This window comes from Hemiscyllium ocellatum, chromosome 12, assembly GCF_020745735.1.
Source record: "Hemiscyllium ocellatum isolate sHemOce1 chromosome 12, sHemOce1.pat.X.cur, whole genome shotgun sequence".
Taxonomy (NCBI): domain Eukaryota; kingdom Metazoa; phylum Chordata; class Chondrichthyes; order Orectolobiformes; family Hemiscylliidae; genus Hemiscyllium; species Hemiscyllium ocellatum.
Genome location: NC_083412.1, coordinates 62,173,998 through 62,194,966, shown reverse-complemented (window position 1 = coordinate 62,194,966; position 20,969 = coordinate 62,173,998). Strand labels below are relative to the sequence as shown.

Sequence of the window (20,969 nt, the reverse complement as noted above, 5' to 3'; positions counted from 1 at the left end):
ATGAAACCAAAATTGGAGGTGTAGTGGACAGCGAAGAAGGTTACCTCAGATTACAACAGAAAATGATCTGGCCCATCTCAGATAAATGCGAGGAGCTGCATTTTGGGAAAACAAATCTTAGCAGGACTTATACACTTAATGATAAGGTCCTAGGGAGTGTTGCTGAACAAAGAGACCTTGGAGTGCAGGTTCATAGCTCCTTGAAAGTGGAGTCGCAGGTAGATAGGATAGTGAAGAAGGTGTTTGGTCTGCTTTCTTTTCTTTTATTGGTCAGAGTGTTGAGTACAGGAGTTGGGAGGTCATGTTGCAGCTGTACAGGACATTGGTTAGGCCACTGTTGAAATTTGCGTGCAATTCTGATCTCCTTCCTATCGGAAAGATGTTGTGAAACTTGAAAGGGTTCAGAAACGATTTACAATGATATTGCCAGGACTGGAGGATTTGAGCTACAGGGAGAGGCTGAACAGGCTGGGGCTGTTTTCCCTGGAGCGTCGGAGGCTGAGGGGTGACCTTATAGAGGTTTACAAAATTATGAGGGGCATGGATAGGATAAATAGACAGTCTTTTCCCTGGGGTCAGGGAGTCCAGAACTAGAGGGCATAGGTTTAGGCTAAGAGGGGAAAGATATAAAAGGGGCAACTTTTTCATGTCGAGGGTGGTACGTGTATGGAATGAGCTGCCAGAGGAAGTGGTGGGGACTGGTACAATTGCAATACTTAAAAGGTATTTGGATGAGTATCTGAATAGGAAGGGTTTGGAGGGATATGGGCCAGGTGCTGGCAGGTGGGACTAGATTGGGTTGGGATATCTGGTCGGCATGGACGGGTTGGACCGAAGGGTCTGTTTCCATGCTGTACACATCTCTATGACATCATATCCTGTCAATCAGATAAAGGGCAATTTACATATACTCTGTTTTCTGCTAGATGGATATTTTTCTATCCACTCTAATACATCACCCACTACATAATGAGTTTTATCCTCCTAAAGAACCTTTGATACAATATCTTATGGAAATTTTCTAGCCTTCTGGAAATCCAAGTATGGTATATCTAGATTCTTCCCTCAATCCCCAGCACTTGTTTCTCATTCAAAGAATTACAGTAAGTTGATTAAATATGATTTCCCTTTGATAAAATCATACTGATTTTTCCTAATTACCTTGAGTTTTTCTAACTATAATTACTTTATTGATCAATTCTAAGACCGTCCTCATCAAGCTAATGTTTCCAGTTTTCTGCCTTACTCCTTTCCTAAATAGAGGACTTATATTTGTTACTTTCCAATCCTATGGAACCTTTTTTGGATCTAGGAATTTTTGGAAAATTAACACCAATACATCTACTACATCATTAAGAACCTTTTTTAAAGATCCAAGACCCAGAGATTTGCCTGCCCAAAGGTCCCAGCATTTTGCCTAGTACCACTTGCCTCATGATTGTAATTTCACTGAATGCCTCACTTCCTTCTGCCTTCTGATTTAGAACCATTAGTTGATTTTTTTTTTGTATCTTCTGTAGTGAAGATAGAAACAAAATATTTAATTTCATCTGCTATTTCCTTATTATCTACTGTTAATGGCCTATTCTCATCTCTAGAGGACCCACATTCACTTTATTTACACTTTTTAAAATAATTATGCAAACACTTGCCATGCATTTTTACATTCCTATCTACCTTCCTCTCATACTTTAAATTCTTTCTGTTGAGTAATGTTTTAATCATTCTCTGCCATTCTTTATATTCTGACTAATCAGCTGATCATCTTTGCAGCATTATATTTTTTTCTTAGGGATGATGTTTACCTCAACTTAGTTAACTGTGGACAATGGGTCGCCCTGTTAGAACTTTTCTCTTTGATATCCCACATGTTTCTATATTCGATCCCTTGCCCCACTGTTGAGTTTAAAACCCTTTCTACTCTCCTAGTTATATGGTTCACAAGAACATTGGCCTGAGCACAGTTCAGGTGTAGACCATCCCAATGATACAGTCTCTATTTTCCTTAGTTTGAATGCTGGCGATCCATTAACCAGAACTTCTCCCACAACTCTTTCAGCCATGTATTCATCTCCCTAATTTTATCTATCCTATGCAATTTGCAGACAGTCTCCTGAATTCTCGCTCTTTGCTGTTTAGAATGGTGTAAATCTCCACAGTATACAATCACCCACTACAATTACAACATTCCTTGTTAGTCTTCCCCCACATATATGGCAGCCTGTATCACAGTCAATTTACACATTCAGCCTGCAGACCCTGAGTTCATCCAAACAGACTAAACAAACCTCAAGCCTACAGAACAAATGCAGAGGAATGCTCCAGTTTCAATTATTTAATTATGTTATTCACTTACTTGTGTTGCCAATTTTCATATTTCACTAATTTCCCAATTTGTAAACTATGTTAAAATTTAAGAATAGTAAACACCTTAACCACTTACCAGAAACTCACCAGGTGGGTCCTTTCCCCATGGTAGAGGGAGAACTAATTCCAATCGAGCTGTCTGAGTGTTACAGCTGTATTGTTTTCTCACCTACTCCTGCCTATTTCAGGATTCGCCATTGATCTGCTCATCTTGACAAAATGTGTCATTTTCATTTCATTGTAGCTCTGTAATACTAAATAACTATTTTGCTTTTGGTTTGAGCAGATTAAAGCTCATTAAAATTCATTTGTTGGAACAAGGAATCATTGAAATAAAAGGAATCCTCTTCAGGGTCAGGCATTTCACTTTAAATATGTAAATCTACAAAACAGATATTATATAAACACTAAAGTATCAAGGAATTCAAAATACATTTGAAGAATCCTGCACTCTAAAATTTAAATGTGAAGTTAAAAACAAAGTTTGCATACAACAGATTCTAATGTAAGGAGAAATTACAATATGAGAAACCAAATCATGACAACTTTGTATGATGATTGTGATTTAGAACATCAGTGTAATGATAACCCTATGTGTCTTCAGGATCCTTCGATTTTCACAGTGTTAACTGCTAAATCAACTCGTCCAGGTGTGGCTATCGCAGACTTTGTGATCTTTCCACCACGCTGGGGAGTGGCTGATCACACATTCAGACCTCCATACTACCATCGTAAGATAAGAAAAATCCATTGTGTCTTTTAGACTTATATAATGTTAAAGAAGCCAAATACACCATAGCAATAAATTCTATCTAGCCTTTGACACTGATTTGAAAAGATCTTGGCCCAGTGATATAAAATATTAAAAATTAATCCATATTAATCTCCAGCGAGCTGGGAGGGATATTGTGACTTATATGTTTTTAAATTGGACCAATTATTTATGTTCCATCTTGCTTCTGCACATAGAAATATAGGACACTATAGGTCATTGCTCGTGTATGAATATGCAATTGTATTTCCTATAATGAAGTCGTAGCCATTTGCAGTATAATTTAATGCAGGGTCACAGGGACAGGGTAGGGGGATGGCTCCTGGTGGGATGGTGTGGACTCATTGGACCACATGGCCTGTTCCACACTGCAGGGATTCCAATGAGGCTCTGTGTAAAGAAAGGTCCTTTACCACTAGTGTGATGATGCAGGCTTATAAACTTTAAAACAGATGTCACTGCACCAGAAGGGTAAATCATCCAATGTGCATTTCCCAAGTCTTCAACCATTGATTCTGAGTTTTACCAAGAGGGCAACAAACTAATAATGGAAAAGAGACTTAATAACACTGAGCTATTTCAGAACTGAGCCTTAGTTTTAAACTCCAATGTGTCTCTACTAAATAGGTTAAAAAACAAACAGAAAATGTAAACACTGGAAAAAGTAGGATCTGTAGTTTGCAAAATAAAGGGTTTTCACACTCCTTTTTTTCATCACCAGGCAACTGCATGAGTGAATTTATGGGGTTGATTAAAGGTCATTATGAGGCAAAAGAGGAAGGCTTTCTACCTGGTGGAGGTAGTCTGCATAGCATTATGACTCCACATGGGCCAGATGCAGAATGCTTTGAGAAAGCAAGCAAGGCAGACCTCAAACCAGAACGAGTGGCTGATAAAACCATGGTAAGTCAAAAAGGATTGTCAAGACAGTGAGGTGCACTTGCTATCCAAGGAAACACATTTTCTTGATCATCAGCTACACATCCTGAGCAATGCCTTTACTCCTAAACACCGTATTCTATTGGAATAGGAATTATTTGTTGATAAACTGGCAGATGAATAAAAAGAAAGTAGATGTTGTGGCTATAAATTACCTAAATGTATATTATTGGGCAAGATAAAAATATGGTCACTGCCAGCAAATAACAAGCTTATGAAAATACTATTTGATATTCTTGTCTCAATATTTTGTCCTGCACACTTTTTGATCTCCACATCAAAATTAATATGGTCCATTAAAATTAGATGCAACAGGAAGAGCAACCAGTAGGTGGAAACCAGAAATGTTACCTGAAAGGACTGATTGAGTATGAAGTTAGCTTTATAAAGTACTTTTCACAATAAATTCCATAGCACGTTTTAGCCTCTGAAGTGATTTTGTGAAGTGTAATCACTGTTGTAATGTAGCAAAATGTGAAAGCCAATTCCTCCATGATCAAGTTCCAAAGGTAGCATTGAGGGAATGATCTGATAATCTTGTTTTTTGGTTATTTGGTTGAGGGAAAAATACCAGCCATGCAGAGTTCACCTGATCTTCATCAAATTGTGTCATAGGTCCTTTTGCATCACTTGTGAAGCAGACAGAACCACAGTTTGATGCTTCACCCGAGAGATGGGATCTTTGATAATGCAGTACTAACCCAGTAGTACATCGGAGGGAGAGCACTGACTATGTGTTCAAGTCTCTGGAATGAGACTTGAACCGAAAAACTTCTGTCTCAGAGTTGATAGTACAACTACTAACCTAAGGATCTGATACATAATACACCAACATGACCAATTTTTAAAATTCAGAATAAACAATGCTCACCCAGAAATTGTACAAAAAAAATTTTCACCACTGATAAGTTTGGGGGAGTAACTTATACACCTAACATCACCACATTTCAAAAGCTCAGCATGATCAGGTTAATTCATCCAAATTCAGTCATCATCTCTTATCTCAACTGAACAAACCATTCTCAAAGTGGTTAGATGAAGAAACAAAAGACACAAAATACTAGTGTAGAACTAAGAACTAAACTATTAAAAACATAACTTTTCGTCAAAAGGTTCTTGAGTTACCAAGTGAAAAGGCTAAATATAAAAAGGAGAAAGCATTTCCAAAAAAGCCCTGTCTTCATGTTGCAATCGTAACTGCCTTGCTGAAACTCAACTAATTAGAATTCTGCTACTGTACAGTAAGAATGAACATGGAAGCCATATAGCCTTATTCATTCATATTCATACTGAATTGATTGCTCAGCACTTTTTTTACTTAGTGTAATGAGTGAAGATACGAAGAACATTAAGGGACTAATCATGGAATGATATGTAGTAGCCATGTATTATCAGGCATAAATATGCTCAAATGTGCTCATCAATTCCTAATGCAGCCATTCAGGTAGTACTGAAGGACTTATTGAGGGCATGCATTTTGTTAATATTGGAGTGGGCTGTAAGAATCTGAATGACAAAAGCACCCTCCTGCGATAGGATTCCAGAGGAACTACAGCTACTGGGTGGCTCTTTCTCGATTATGAGGTCATCTTTCCTTGTTACTGTTATTGTTTTCAACAGTTCAAAGAGGGCAAATCCCCTGGGGAAAACAGATACAAAAAGTGCAGCATGTTTTTGAGTAACTTTTAGCCCTTCACTAGGTCCACATTCTGGCCCCCAACTCCTGTGGTCCTGCCAATGCAATATGTTGTGTGTGTTGGAATGACTCCTGAAATATTCGTATCAGTGGACTTTGCATTAAAGGATTAGGTCAACTCTCTCGGGCACAGGAACAGCAAATACCCAAGGAGTGAAGATGATGACAAAGCAGGCATAGACAGGTTACTATCATTTCACTTTTTCTGTATTGTGACTAATGAAAATTTCCAAAGGATATGAATATCCCATTAGTTTTTGCAATTACCCAAAATAATATTTTACATAATAAACATTTGCAGAAAAATTACAATTCACCGATGGGTATTTATTGACAGGGGAAATGAAAAGTGTTATGTGATATCAATACACTAATGTCAGAGATTGGTTCTGGAAGATTTGCAAAGTCTTTGGCATAATCTTATTCATTTAAAACAGCTTATGAAACCTATTCAGTCAAGAGTATTGGAAATCAAACACTCCAAATCACAAACTTCTCAACAAACATTAATAGAGTTAAATTAAAATAGATGAAAATAAATGTTTTCAAAGTGTGATATGACAGTGCTAGTTCTCATGATAAGTATATGCAGCAACACCTCAAATTAGTTACAAATGCATGAGCAGTCTATTATTGACAAGTACTTCAGAACTGTAGACTACATCATAAGACATGATTGCTCAAGGCTCAGAGTACTCCTGGACAACATGCATCATCCAACTGAACACCATTGCCAAGTTTGTACAGACTGAGAAATGTGCTGGTTCTGGAACATACTCATGTTATGCGACTTATCTCAGTTGGATTCAGTGTTCACTTCTTTCTATTCAAAACTGCATTACACTCCATTCGTTGTTAAGCTAATCCACTTACTATTTCATTTTCTATTTCATTTGACAGGCATTTATGTTTGAGTCTTCGTTTAACATGGCTGTCACCAAATGGGGCCTGGAAACCTGCAATTGCCTGGACAAGAACTACACAAAGTGTTGGCAGCCATTGAAAAATAATTTCAATCCCAACTGGAAGCCAAATGCCAAATGAACATGGCATCCAAGATTCCTACAACAGGGTGAGATGGTCCAGGAAACCCAATCAATTCAGGTGTTAAAAGAGGAAAGATACTTTGAAAGAAAGAGTATTGAAAAGATATGGATGATGTAAGAAGTTGGGATTAAAGACACGAGAGTCACTAATAAAACAAAAGTTCCTTTCATTGGCCTTCATGTGTATACTACTGCAGGCTTTACCCTGCATTTCGTGTTACTATGTACAAATATAAATAAACCAAGTTTTCCAGAAAGACAGATCCCTCAAGTCAGCTGAAACACTGCATTAATGTTTTGAAATTGCTGCCATAAACAAAGCATGCTCATGGAGAAACATGTTAAGAGAGCATCTATGAAGGAATATAAAATTTCAAAAGTTCATGAATTGATAGTTCTTCAGAATTGTAAGATGAAGGACCATTTAAAATTTGAGTTCATAATACAGAACATTCCAATGGAATGTTAAAAGATACCATGACACAATAGGTATAGGTAACAAGATATATTGTTTCTAACCTATCAGCGCACTGTCATATATGAGCAAGCTGAGAATGTTAGAACTGTTCACATTAGAGATCCATACCTGATAGCATTCTCTTCCAGGTGTAACCATCAAACACTGGAATTCCCAGCTGTCACAATTTGGTGGGTGCCAAGATGAACCTAGTGGTGTAGGTGCCTTTCCGAACATAGAAATGGCAATCTATCTCACATGCTGTGAATTTGGCAAGGTCATTAGCAGACTTCCCAGGCAGAAGCAATCTGGATTTTCAGGGCAATGATCCAAAACCAAATCTTAAAATTTTTGACATATGTCACCTTTCTAGACCAGCAATCCTCAGGATATCTGACTAGCTTATTGATTTTGAATTAGGAACAGTTTAGTTTGTGGTAAATTGTTTGTATCTAATTTTGTAAAGCCAGTCATCAGGTGCAGTTCAAAGAATCAAATTATGAAGCTTGTTTCTATCACATTAACTGCACTACAACAATTAATTTTTAATACTTGTTCCAAGGTAATGTTTAGATTTCTATTTCCAATTGATGCTATCCAATGAATTTATTTTTGTACTGTAATTTCAGATCAGACCTTTAACCATTGGGAAGAAAGCGTGATATTTCCAAAAAACACCTATTGGACAGATGTTTGGTCACTGCCGAAACGTGATGTTAATTTCTACTGAAGATAGATTGATGGCAGTAAAACATGCATAATTTCAATTATCTAAATTACTGCATTTTAACCGTGGGTTTAATCATGTAAAAAAAATTAAGTTTACTGGTAAGGCTTATTGACCTGTTTTTCTGAAAACAATAAAGAATATGATGCTTCACAACATGAATAAAATTATGTTTAGACCAACTTGCTAAACCTTTGGACATTCTACCCCATATGGAAAACTGGAACCAAATTTTTGCTTAACAAGAAACAACCCATCTTTGCTTTAAAAAATTCAATGATTTTCACAAGTAGGGTTTGAAAATTTATTTGATTTGCAAATCACTGCTTGACCTTCCCCCTTCCATTGTAAGTGCTTAATGTGTTGACACCTCCCAAATCTGTGAGCATTCTTCCTTTTAATTCCATGATATAATTTCTCCAACTATGTTTCATGCCTCTGCACCAGAACACCAATGTCAAAATAAAAAAACCTAAAATCATGAGAAAGACAAACCATCCTTTCTCATTCTTCCTACAGGAAATATTTAGTCTTTGATAGTTGATCACACCGTCTTTCCCCAACACTTCTCCACTGCCATCCTCTTTGGTGGGATTGCAGTAATCCAGTTACATTCCCTTCTAATTGCAGCCAGACAAAATCAACAACATTTCTTCCCACTACCCCACCATTAAATTATAGTGTCCATAAGTACAAGTTCTTAACCATCTAATTTCTCATCCACTTGTCCCAAAACAACATCAGTAAAGTGTCAATTCTCATACACACAGACTATGCATGACTCCAATGCCTCAATGATCAGACTGTTCTTATTCATCTGATACTCAATGCAGAATGACTTTTTGCCCCCAGTATTTGAAAGAGAACCAAAAGTTATTATTTTCCATTCCCCCAAAAAATTGTCCTTTTACTATAGACTCCTTTCCTCTCCTTAGCAATTGTCAAGGCTGAAATAGACAACTTACAATCATGTCATCTGATCCAAGATGAGCTTCCAACCATATATCCACACCATTGAGTTTGTAAAATTATGCAGCCCAGCTGCTAATTTGTATGTCATTTCTATCTCTACACACAGAATCATAGATGTACAGCAAGGAATCAGACCCTTCAGTCCAACCTATCCATACTAACCAGATATCCCAACCCAATCTAGTCCCACCTGCCAGCACCTGGCAAATATCCCTCCAAACGCTTCCTATTCATATACTCATCCAGATGCTTTTTAAATGCCGCAACTAGCCTCCACCACTTCCTCTGGCAGCTCATACCATACAAATACCACCCTCTGTATGGAAAAGTTGCCCCTTAGGTCTCTTTTATATCTTTCCCCTCTTGCCCTAAACCTATACCCTCTAGTTCTCGACTCCCCCACCCCAGGAAAAAGTCCTTGTCTATTTATCCTACCCATGCCCCTCATGATTTTATAAACCTCTGTAAGGTCACCCTCGGCCTCTGACACTCCAAGGAAAACAACCCCAGCCTATTCAACCTCTCTCTGTAGCTCAAATCCTCCAACCCTGGGAACATCCTTGTAAATCTTTTCTGAACCCGACAATACACACAGAGCTCTCATTCTACTTTCCATAAATTTTGAAGTCATCCAAAATTCTGCTACCTCTGTCCTAACTTGCTCTAAGACCTGCTCATATTTTTATATGCTTGTTCTCAATCCTTTATGGCCTCATGCCACCTAATCTTTATAATCTCCGTCAGCCTACAAGCAAGAAATTAGTGAACCTCGAATTCTGGCCTCATGTGTATTGAGAGTTCAAAAATTGATACACTTTCAATAGCTTTGCCTTTAGCTGTCAATGCCCTAACTCCAGAATTTCCTCTTGAAAGCTACTTTTCTAGCCCTTAAGTCTGACCTCTTTATCCAAGATTTTGGTTATTTGGCATATCTCCTTATGTGACTCAGTACCAAATTTTGTTTGGTCACGATGGCAAAGCATGTTAAGATATTTGATATTAAAAAGGCACAATGTAAATACAAGTAGTTGTTGAGGTATTCAACGTTCCACTTCAGCAAAATATCTTGAGCAGAGTAAAACCTGAAGAACCTTTCATGACCTGTTCCAGAACCAGACAGAAACAATGCAAAAAATATAGCAGCACTCCCCTTCCTTATCCATATAGAGGGAAATTGCAAAGAAAATAGAATTTAAATCATTTATTGAAGCACAAGGACGTTTTACAATTTTTGCATCACATACTGTACATTTACTACTCATATCTGTTGTCACTGCTTTGAGCACTCATGATGTTAGACTAAATGGTCGCTCCATTCCCTCTTTAATAAGTTTTTCTTTGCGGTCCTTGAAAGAAAACAGAATCCACAAATTAGGTAAGATTTCAAATGGAAATGAAACTGCATCAAAATGATTGTTCGCAGTTTAGATGAATTATATCAGACGTACAGCATGGAATCAGGCAATCTAGCCATAACTAAACTTTTCAGCAGATTCTTTATTAGTTATTTGTCCTTCATCTTACATCGTTAGAAGGATTTCAACAATTATCTTCGAGGATGTAACAAACAAGGTGGATAAAGGTGAACTGGTAGTTGCAGTGCATTTGGATTTCCAAAAGGCAATTGATAAGATACCACATAGAAAAGGTTCCTTCTGGGCACTGGACAGACCACTGCACAGAGTTCTGGTATCTATGCTTGAGGATGGATAAACTAGCTTGGAGACAATTCAGAGAAGGTTCACTAGCGATTCTGAAGAAGATTTGCAGCTCAGGTTGTGAATCAGGCTGTAAGTTTGCTCGCTGAGCTGGTAAATTTGTTCACCGATGTTTCATCACCACGCTAGGTAGAATCATCAGTGAGCCTCCGATGAAGCGCTGGTGTCCTGTTCCGCTTGTTATTCATCTGCACTAGTCTGTTGTATTGGGGGATATCACTTCCGGTTCTGTTTGTGAGAGGTTGGTAAATGGGGTCCAAATCAATAGGTGTTAATGGAGTTCCAGTTTGAATGCCAGGCCTTCAGGAATCCCATGTGTGTCTTTGGACAAAGTGAGACACCAATTCGACTGGGAAAATGTGCTAAATTGTGTTATCCAGAATTCGATTATTCAAACGACATACTCCTCACCCATGTCTTTCAGACAATCAAGTTTCCTCTGTACATCCATGCTGCGACAGGCTAAACCACTAACCAACCCCACTGCCTCGTGGCCGAACACTTCAACTCCCCCCTCCCCCCCGCCACTCTGCCATGGATATGCAGATCCTGGGCCTCCTCCATTGCTATGCCCTTACCACCTGGAGAAAGAATGCCTCATCTTCTACCTTGGGACCCTCCAATCGCATGGCATCAATTGTGGATTTCACCAGTTTCCTCATTTTCCCTTCCCCACCTTACTAGACTTCCAGCTCAGCTCCATCCTCATAACCTGTCCCTGTTCTTTCCCACCTATCACCTTTACTCCACCTCCATCCACCTATTGCACTTAGTTACCTTCCCCTCAGCCCCACCCCCCGACCATTGATATTTCCACCCCATAGGCTCCCAGCCTCATTCCTGATGAAGGGCTTTTGCCCAAAAAGTCAATTCTCCTGCTCCTCCAATGTTGCCTGACCTGCTATGCTTTTCCAGCATCACATTCTGATCTCCAGCATCAGCAGTACTCACTTTCACCCAGGCTAAACAAAGACAGGACTTCTTGGAGGCCTGGCATTCAAACCGGAACTCCATTAACAAACATAATCAATTTGGACCCCATTTACCAACTTAACAAACAAAAATAGTGATATTACCCACCACAACACACCAAGACACATAAATAGCAAGCAGGACAGAACACCAACACTTCATCAGAGGCTCACTGATGATGTTATCTCGCACGGTGATGAAACTTCCGAGAACAAATCTACCAAATCGGATAGCAAACTTACAACCTGAAGTTCACTAGGTTGGCTCCTGAGATGAAGCATTTGTCTTTCGTGGAATAGATGAGCAGATCTAGTTCCATTCTTACCTAACTAATCACTGACAGAGAATCATCTGCAATGCTTCCCTTTCTGCTCTCAATCTACTTACCTGATATCCAGCATTGAGAAGATTGCTTCTAGAAAATAATGTTAAGACAGAAGTACTTGCTTCAATCTCTGCTCCAAACTGTTCACTAGTTACCAGCTCACCTCTGACCCTTGACAACAGTCTGAGGTCAAGTTCCTGATGAAGGGCTTTTGCTCGAAATGTCGATTTTCCTGCTCCTCTGATGCTGCCTGACCTGCTGTGCTTTTCAGCACCACTCTGATCTAAACTGAGGTCAAGTCAGTCTGCATTCAACTTTACTGTCATACTTGAGACCAAGATGAGCCTCTAAGTTCATAGTTGCACCAAGATTTATTTTCACCTTCATTGCATGGCTTGATTTTACCTTGCCTCAACTCACCTGTTGTTAAAAATCATCTTTCAAGCCTGTGTCAACTACAGACCTAACTATTCCTCCACTGCATAGCTTGGAAAGGGTGGACGCTAGGAAATTGTTTCCGTTAGGCGAGGAGACTAGGACCCGTGGACACAGTCTTAGAATTAGAGGGGGTCAATTCAGAACAGAAATGCAAAGACATTTCTTCAGCCAGAGAGTGGTGGGCCTGTGGAATTCATTGCCGCAGAGTGCAGTGGAGGCCAGGATGCTAAATGTCTTCAAGGCAGAGATTGATAAATTCTTGATGTCACAAGGAATTAAGGGCTACGGGGAGAATGCTGGTAAGTGGAGTTGAAATGCCCATCAGCCATGATTGAATGGCGGAGTGGACTCGATGGGCCGAATGGCCTTACTTCCACTCCTATGTCTTATGGTCTTATAGTGCATTCCCATTGATTTCCTACATGATGCCCATAATGCAACCAAGTCTCATTCCACTATTGCTCCTGTGCTTATTGGCCTATATTTCTTCCCTGAAGAGATATTACCGAGATTAATGGATGGATTGCTTGAGAAGGAAAGGTTGGACAGGCTAGAGTTGGATCTGCTACTGTTTAGAAGAAAATGAGGTGATTTTATTGAAAGTTTTAACATCCTGAGCAGTCTGAACAGGATCCATGTGGAATGGATGTTTCGTCTTATGGATGAATCTAAAAGTAGGGGTCACAATTTGAAAATAGGGGATCACCCATTTAAGGCAGAGAAACTTTTTAAAAATTCTTACTCAAGGATTGTGGAACTCTTCCTAAAAACGGAGTGAAAGAGCCTTTTAATATTTTTAAGGAAGAGGTACATAGATTCTTGATAAGCAAGGGAGTGAAAGATTATTGTGGGTAGAGGGAATATAAAATAAACAGATCAGCAAGGATTTTATTGAATGACAAGAAGGCACAAGGGCCAGAATGGCCAACTCCTGTTCCCAATTCATAGGCTTGTAAAAAAATGTCAATTTAAAAATTCTCACCCTGATTTTCAAATCTCTTCTGCTCCATATTCCAATGAAATATATGTGCTCCTCTAAACCTAGTTTCTTGATATCTTTGATTTTAAATTACTCCACCAGTGGTACATGCTTTCACTGACTTGGCCTTAAATTTTGAAATACACCTCCAACTCACTTTCCTCCTGTAAAAGGCCAGGTTTGTAAAAAGCTTTTGTTCATGATCCTCAGTATGTTCTTTTGTGATTTGTTGTTATTATTACTTTATTCATAATATATTCCTGTAAAGTGCCTTGAATGTTTTATTATATTAAAGGCAAACGTTGCCAGTGATGCCAACCGCAAAGGATAACCACAGCCACCACCATTGCTGCTACAGAATGCAAAAGGTTTAAGAAGCATTGCTTTACTGAGAAGCTGAAAATGTATTGCTGGAAAAGCAGAGCAGGTCAGGCAGCATCCAAGGAGCAAGAGAATTGACGTTTCGGGCATGAGCCCTTCTTCAGAAATCATGCCCGAAATGTCGATTCTCCTGCTCCTTGGATGCTGCCTGACCTGCTGCGCTTTTCCAGCAACACATTTTCACCTCTGATCTCCAGCATCTGCAGTCCTCACTTTCTCCTTTACTGAGATAGGCTAAGATCATGTTCCTCATGGGTCTGTGTTTCTGAATCCTCCTGTGTCATATTACAATCTTCAAATGAAGTGTCTTTAAATTGGTGAGCTCTGTCTCCTGAAGATGCACCAACCTCACTGAGCCACATTGTTAAATATATGAAACCACAGCCCAACCCTCTTGTTGCTGCTGCAGAGGTGGGCTACCTACAGGGCTCAAGGATTGCCCCTAATTCACAACACAATTTAACAAAAGACAATTGAAGAATATTGAGTCAAGTCTCCACAGTAAAATACTGGCAGATGGAAGTAAAGTTCCAGTTCCTAACTGGTGAGAATTTTGTCAGTTATGAATTACAAACCTGAAGTCACACATTCTTTACTTTTGCATCAAGTTTCATATAGTTATTGCTTAATTTTACTTCATTCATTTATTCTCACTCTTCTTACCCTATCTGTTTTGAAGACATAGTACAATACAAATAGAGGCACTACTCCACAGACAAATCCTAACAGTGACGTCTTCGGACTTGGGCGAAAGTTGGGATAGATGTGGTTCAGATTGCGAGCATATGACCAACGAGTGAGGGCTGGGTCTTCCTGTAAAATCCAAATACATTGCATCAAATTATTTGTTAGAAAGGACTAGGAGCAAAGTTAGAACAAGTTAAAATATAAACAAGATTATGGTGAATTTTGAGCAATAAGTTATCAAAACATGTACATGAATTTCAAATAAAAGCACTCATTAAACACTGTAAAGCACTGATCAAATTAAACATCAATGCCAACAATTTCTATAGTTACCCTGAAGAACATAGCAAGATGCAGAGTTACAACCTTATTCGTGCTCTAATTCAAAGTACATCATGTAGAGATGTGGTTTAATGAACAGGTAGGTGAGCTAAGGGAAGCTAAAATGTCACCGTGACCTCAGTAATCATTGTTAGCAGTTCTGCTAAGAAAGTAAGATCCTGAACATCCCCATCATGTATTGTGTCACCATAAAAAGTGTCTTAACAGTAATAAAGTCTAGGACCCAATAAATCTATATCCGAACCTAATTCCACTTAACACTACAATTTCTCACACTAATTAGGTTCACCACTTGTAAAAAGCGGAGCAGTTTCATGATCTGCATACATTAAAATTTAGATTAAACTATTCAAACAAGTTTCATGCTGAATAAGGAAATTCTTAAACAGCTTCTCATTAGATTAATTAGATTCCCTACAGTGTGTAAAAGAGGCCATTTGGCCCAACAAGTCCACAATGACCATCCGAACAGTAACCCACCCAGACCCATTCCCCTACCTTATATTTATCCCTGACTAATGCACCTAACACTATGGGCAATTTAGCATAGCCAATTCACCTAACTGCACATTTTTGGACTGTGGGAGGAAACCAGAGCACTCGGAGGAAACACACACAGACACAGGGACAACATGCAAACTCCACACAGACAGTTGCCCAAGGCAGGAACTGAACAGGGGTCCCTAGCGCTGTGAGGTAGCAGTGCTAACCACTGAGACACTGCACTGCAGGGTTCTAATCTTGGTGCCCAAAACATTTCCTGGGTCTCTGGGTTAACAGTCCATCCCCTAGGCCATTGCTTTCCCTTTATCAAGAGTTCACAGATGACAAAAAAAATTGATATCCTCCTCATTATTTACCAGCCAAACAATGAGTGATCAGATAGGTGCATAGAGCAGTGGCAAATGGAACTCAATCTGGAAAATAAAGAGGAATGCAACAGGGAAAGGCTAACAAGGCAGGCAAGTATATTATAAATATTAGGACCCGGAAAGTACTAAACATGAGAGGGACCTTGGTGTGCATGTTCACAGATCCCTGTAGTTATGCTGGAACTGTGAAAAAAAAACACTGCTGGTCAGGCCATAATTGCATGCAGTTCTAATCACAACCTTACAAGGAGGATGTGACTACATTAAAGAGAATGCAGTCTAGATTAACAAACATGCTGCCTGGGCTGGAAGGTCTGAGGTTTAAGGAATTCTTAGATAGGCTGGGATTGTTTTCCGTAGATCAATGAAGGTTGAAAGGGAACCTGATTATAAGGGTCAAAGCTGGATGGATAGAAAGGCACATTTTCCGTTGGTAGAGTGGTCAATAACCAGAGAGCATGGATTCAAGATGAGGGAGGTTTACGAGAATTTTCACTAAAAGGATAGTTGGAATCAGGAACTCACTGCTTAAAAGGGTGGTCTTGACTGTGAAGTATTGTGTGCAGTTTTGGGCTCCTTGTTTGAGGAAGGGTGACCTGGCTAAATATTTACCAGACTGATTCCTGGGAGGGCAGGACTGGCATATGAGAACAGGCTAGATGAGGTAGGACTATCATCACCGGAGTTTAGAAGAATGAGGGGTGATCTTAAGGAAACCCATAAAATCCTAACAGGACTAGACAGGGTAAACACAGAAAGCAGTTCAGTAAACAGGGTAGGCCATTCAAGATTAAGTTAAGAAATTTGACCTTGGCTCAAAGGGAATAGTGAGCCTGTAGACCTTTCTGCTACTAAAAACGGTGGAGGCCAAAACATTGAATGTTTTCAAGGAGCCTGATGTAGTTCTCAGGGATGGGGAGAAAGAGGGAACAGGTGGATGGTCAACCATGATTACACTGGAATGTTGGAGCTGCCTCCAGGGGCCGAATGGCCTACTTCAGCTCTTATTTTCTATGCTATGAAACTCTCGAAACAGTTAAGTATTTAGACATTCACTTGCGTTACCATAGCCCCCAGGGCGATGGGCCAAAAGCTTGAACTGACACAGATCAGATCTGACTGGTGTGCACACAATGGGCTGAATGCGCTGTAACCATTTAAATCAAACGCCCAAGCCTCCCACTGCCAACCCTCCATTACCCTCACCCTCCCACTCTAACCTCCCTCACTCACTATCAGCTCAGTCCGATGCGGGTCATTGAGCTGGCTCAGATACTGCAGCTTGAGGCGGGCCCGGATGGCGAGCCTTTCCTCCTGGGCCCGGCGCTCCTCGGGACTCAGCTCCAGGTACTCGCGGGGATCAAGAGTTTGAGGCCGGGAGGCAAGGGGCGCCTCTTTATAGTCCGCCATGGCTTCAACAAAACCTTTATTGACACCACCAAAACGGTCAGGCGTCCTTCAAATATAACTTTATTGACAGCTCGGTACAGACACTGAGCATGCGCATCGCCTGCAACATCTCTACCTGCAGCGACCCCCAGGGGCCGGAGGTGAAATGGGAGACAGAGAGAGAGAGAGAGAGAGAGCAGAACCTTTAACATGGCAGTGAGAGATACATGGGGTTTGGGGAGGATAGTGGAAAGGTATTTAGAGGCTTTGTTAAAAACACAAAAGTGCTGAAAATGTGTTGCTGGTTAAAGCACAGCAGGTTAGGCAGCATCCAAGGAACAGGAAATTCAAAGTTTTGGGCCAGAGCCCTTCATCAGGAATGAGGAGAGTGTGCCAAGCAGGCTAAGATAAAAGTTAGGGAGGAGGGACTTGGGGGAGGGGCGATGGAGGTGGGATAGGTGGAAGGAGGTCAAGGTGAGGGTGATTGGCCGGAGTGGGGTGGGGACGGAGAGGTCAGGAAGAAGATTGCAGGTTAGGAGGGCGGTGCTGAGTTCAAGGGATTCGACTGAGACAAGGTGGGGGGAGGGGAAATGAGGAAACTGGAGAAATCTGAGTTCATCCCTTGTGGTTGGAGGGTTCCTAGGCAGAAGATGAGGTGCTCTTCCTCCAACCGTCGTGTTGTTATGTTCTGGCGATGGAGGAATCCAAGGACCTGCATGTCCTTGGTGGAGTGGGAGGGGGAGTTAAAGTGTTGAGCCACGGGATGGTTGGGTTGGTTGGTCCGGGTGTCCCAGAGGTGTTCTCTGAAACGTTCCGCAAGTAGGCGGCCTGTCTCCCCAATATAGATGATGTGCGTGGAGGTGCAGGTGAATTTGTGGCGGATATGGAAGTATCCCTTGGGGCCTTGGAGAGAAGTGAGGGAGAAGGTGTGGCGCAAGTTTTGCATTTCTTGCGGTTGCAGGGGAAGGTGCCGGGAGTGGAGGTTGGGTTGGTGGGGGGTGTGGACCTGACGAGGGAGTCACGGAGAGACTGGTCTTTTCGGAACGCTGATAGGAGAGGGGAGGGAAATATATCCCTGGTGGTGGGGTCTGTTTGGAGGTGACGGAAATGACGGCGGATGATACGCTGTATATGGAGGTTGGTGGGGTGGTAGGTGAGAACCAGTGGGGTTCTGTCCTGGTGGCGGTTGGAGGGGGCAGGGCTCAAGGGCGGAGGAGCGGGAAGTGGAGCAGATGCGGTAGAGGGCATCGTCGATCACGTCTGGGGGGAATCTGCGGTCCTTGAAGAAGGAGGCCATCTGGGCTGTACGGTATTGGAACTGGTCCTCCTGGGAGCAGATGTGGCGGAGACGAAGGAATTGGGAATATGGGATGGCGTTTTTACAGGGGGCAAGGTGGGAGGAGGTGTAGTATGGGTAGCTGTGGGAGTCAGTCAGTTTATAGTAGATGTCTGTGTTGATTCGGTCACCCAAGATAGAAATGGAAAGGTCTAGGAAGGGGAGGGAGGAGTCTGAGATGGCCCAGGTGAATTTGAGGTCGGGGTGGAAGGTGTTAGTAAAGTGGATGAACTGTTGAACTTCCTCGTGGGAGCACGAGGCAGCGCTGATACAGTCATCAATGTAGCAGAGGAAAAGGTGAGGGGTCGTGCCAGTGTAGTTGCGGAAGATGGATGGTCTAGGAAGGGGAGGGAGGAGACTGTATCAGTGCTGCCTCTCACTCCACTCACTCCCCCTCCCACTCTACCAAGGACATGCAGGTCCTTGGACTCCTCCATCGCCAGACCATAACAACACGACGGTTGGAGGAAGAGTGCCTCATCTTCCGCCTGGGAACCCTCCAGCCACAAGGGATGAACTCAGATTTCTCCAGTTTCCTCATTTCCCCTCCCCCCACCTCGTCTCATTCGAATCCCTCAAACTCAGCACCGCCCTCCTAACCTGCAATCTTCTTCCTGACCTCTCCGCCCCCATCCCACTCCGGCCTATCACCCTCACCTTGACCTCCTTCCACCTATCACATCTCCATCGCCCCTCCTCCCTACCTTTTATCTTAGCCTGCTGGACACACTTTCCTCATTCCTGATGAAGGGCTTATGCCCGAAACGTCAAATCTCCTGTTCCTTGGATGCTGCCTGACCTGCTGCGCTTTTCCAGCAACACATTTTCAGCTCTGATCTCCAGCATCTGCAGACCTCACTTTCTCCTCGAAGATAAAAACACAAAAGTGCTGTGTCAGTGCTTATCTCCTTGTCCCTGAAATTCACCAATTTCATTTAGGACAACAAAAAAAGAAACATAACCAGATAGCTGTAGAATTTGCATGGTAACAAAAAAAGAAATGCTATGTAATCAGTGGTTTCAGTCACTAAAGTTTGAGGAAAAACTTTGAGTACATGAGTGAAATCGCAAGTATGGAAGAATTTCAAAATAGTATTATTTTAACACTCAAGACTCATTCAGATTAATATCAAGAACCAAACATCCAAGAATTGGCAGTTCAGACAGTTACTATGATACTTCACACATACAGTTTCATGTAGGGAAATAAATATATTGGAATCAATAAGAAACATGGCATAGAAAATCTGAGGATGGAAGTAGTATTAGTTTTAGGTACGGAAGAACAAAAGGCCTAGAACCTAATAATTATATAAAGAATATAATATGCTTCCATTGTAATTAGTGAACGGATTGCTGCATGTTAAATTGGGTGATTTATTAGGGAATCCACAGAAAATGTGGAAAATAAATGAATTTGAAAGCTAAATCAGTAGCACAGATAGTGTAGTTCCCTCAGGATCTTCAGCAAAGGAGAGACAACTCAGGACAGCCAGAAAAGTTCATCCACAATTATTGCTAGAGTCAAATCCCTGCAGGTTCTGAATACTTTATATCAAAAGAAGAGGTATTTCCTTAATCTTTTAATCAATAAGACAAGCTTTAAAAAGATATGAGTTATTGGTTTAAGTCCGATGCTGGCTGATAAGACTTGTGTTCCAGAGATATTTATGAAGGAAAAAATAATAATTGTAGCTTACAAACCAGACTCATTTCATAGAGTTAGGCAAAAGACTGACTTTGTAAGTGAGGTTGTATCAATAAAATATAGACAAAATCAATTTAATCTTCGATAATGACCTGGCTGGTTCAAAAAGAGTGGCCTCATCAAGTGTGCTGTACCAGTGGAAGTGAAAGCAACTGAAATGCCACAGGAGGAACATTCTGGATTACTTCCTGACTGTGTAGTGTTATGATTTCATGCTCACAAATACTTCCTCTTTCTTTCTAGTCTATCAAAAAGGGAGACAAATGTAGAAATAATGTTATTTGACACTATTTTCAAAATCATAAGTAAAAAGGGAGAAGGTAAAGAGAATGAGACTGACATATTTAGCCCATCTTCTTTCATAGAAATATAACAGATGAATCCTGATGAAAGTGACCTCTTGAAATTTTGTGAGCTGCTCATAAAATACTCAGATGGAGCTTTTTTCTTTTTTCCCAGCACCCATGGTGTGTGTGTGCAGGTGTGAGACACAGTGAAAGACACAAAGTGTACAAATCTTTATTCAATTTCCACCACCAGGAAGATAGGAAAACACTCAGGTGGCCAGTGACAAGCAGTGCCCTTCACATCAAAAGGGCAATGCTGTGTGATCAAACAGTGAAGGGGAGGGCAGGGATTAAATCAAAATAGAGTTGGAGGGGACTCAGATGGAGCTTTTTTTTTTCTTTTTTTTTCTTTGTGAGACGCAGTGAGAGACACAAAGTGCACAAATCTTTATTTACTTTCCACCACCAGGAAGAAAGGAAAACACCCGAGTGGCCAGTGACAAGCAGTGCCCCTCACATCAAAGGGCATTGCTGTGTGATCAAAACAGTTCAGGGGAGG

General features: G+C 40.9%; 2 protein-coding genes across 2 annotated transcripts in view; one reads left to right on the top strand and one right to left on the bottom strand.

Annotated features, from left to right (window-relative positions):
* hgd (homogentisate 1,2-dioxygenase) overlaps nt 1-6,818 on the top strand; it is a 33,854-nt gene extending 27,036 nt beyond the window's left edge. Inside the window, exons 12-14 of the mRNA XM_060833101.1 lie at nt 2,972-3,098; nt 3,861-4,042; nt 6,675-6,818. Coding sequence (XP_060689084.1) covers nt 2,972-3,098; nt 3,861-4,042; nt 6,675-6,818 — 453 coding nt within the window. The remainder of the gene's footprint in view (nt 1-2,971; nt 3,099-3,860; nt 4,043-6,674) is intronic.
* Nucleotides 6,819-10,162: 3,344 nt separating this feature from the next.
* Nucleotides 10,163-17,161, bottom strand: ndufb4 (NADH:ubiquinone oxidoreductase subunit B4). The gene is made up of 3 exons (XM_060833100.1): nt 16,924-17,161; nt 14,453-14,602; nt 10,163-10,322 (listed from the first exon to the last, which is right to left on the bottom strand). Exons 1-3 carry the CDS (start codon nt 17,098-17,100, stop codon nt 10,263-10,265), a joined length of 387 nt encoding a protein of 128 aa, XP_060689083.1. The 5' UTR covers nt 17,101-17,161; the 3' UTR covers nt 10,163-10,262.
* Nucleotides 17,162-20,969: the final 3,808 nt, after the last annotated feature.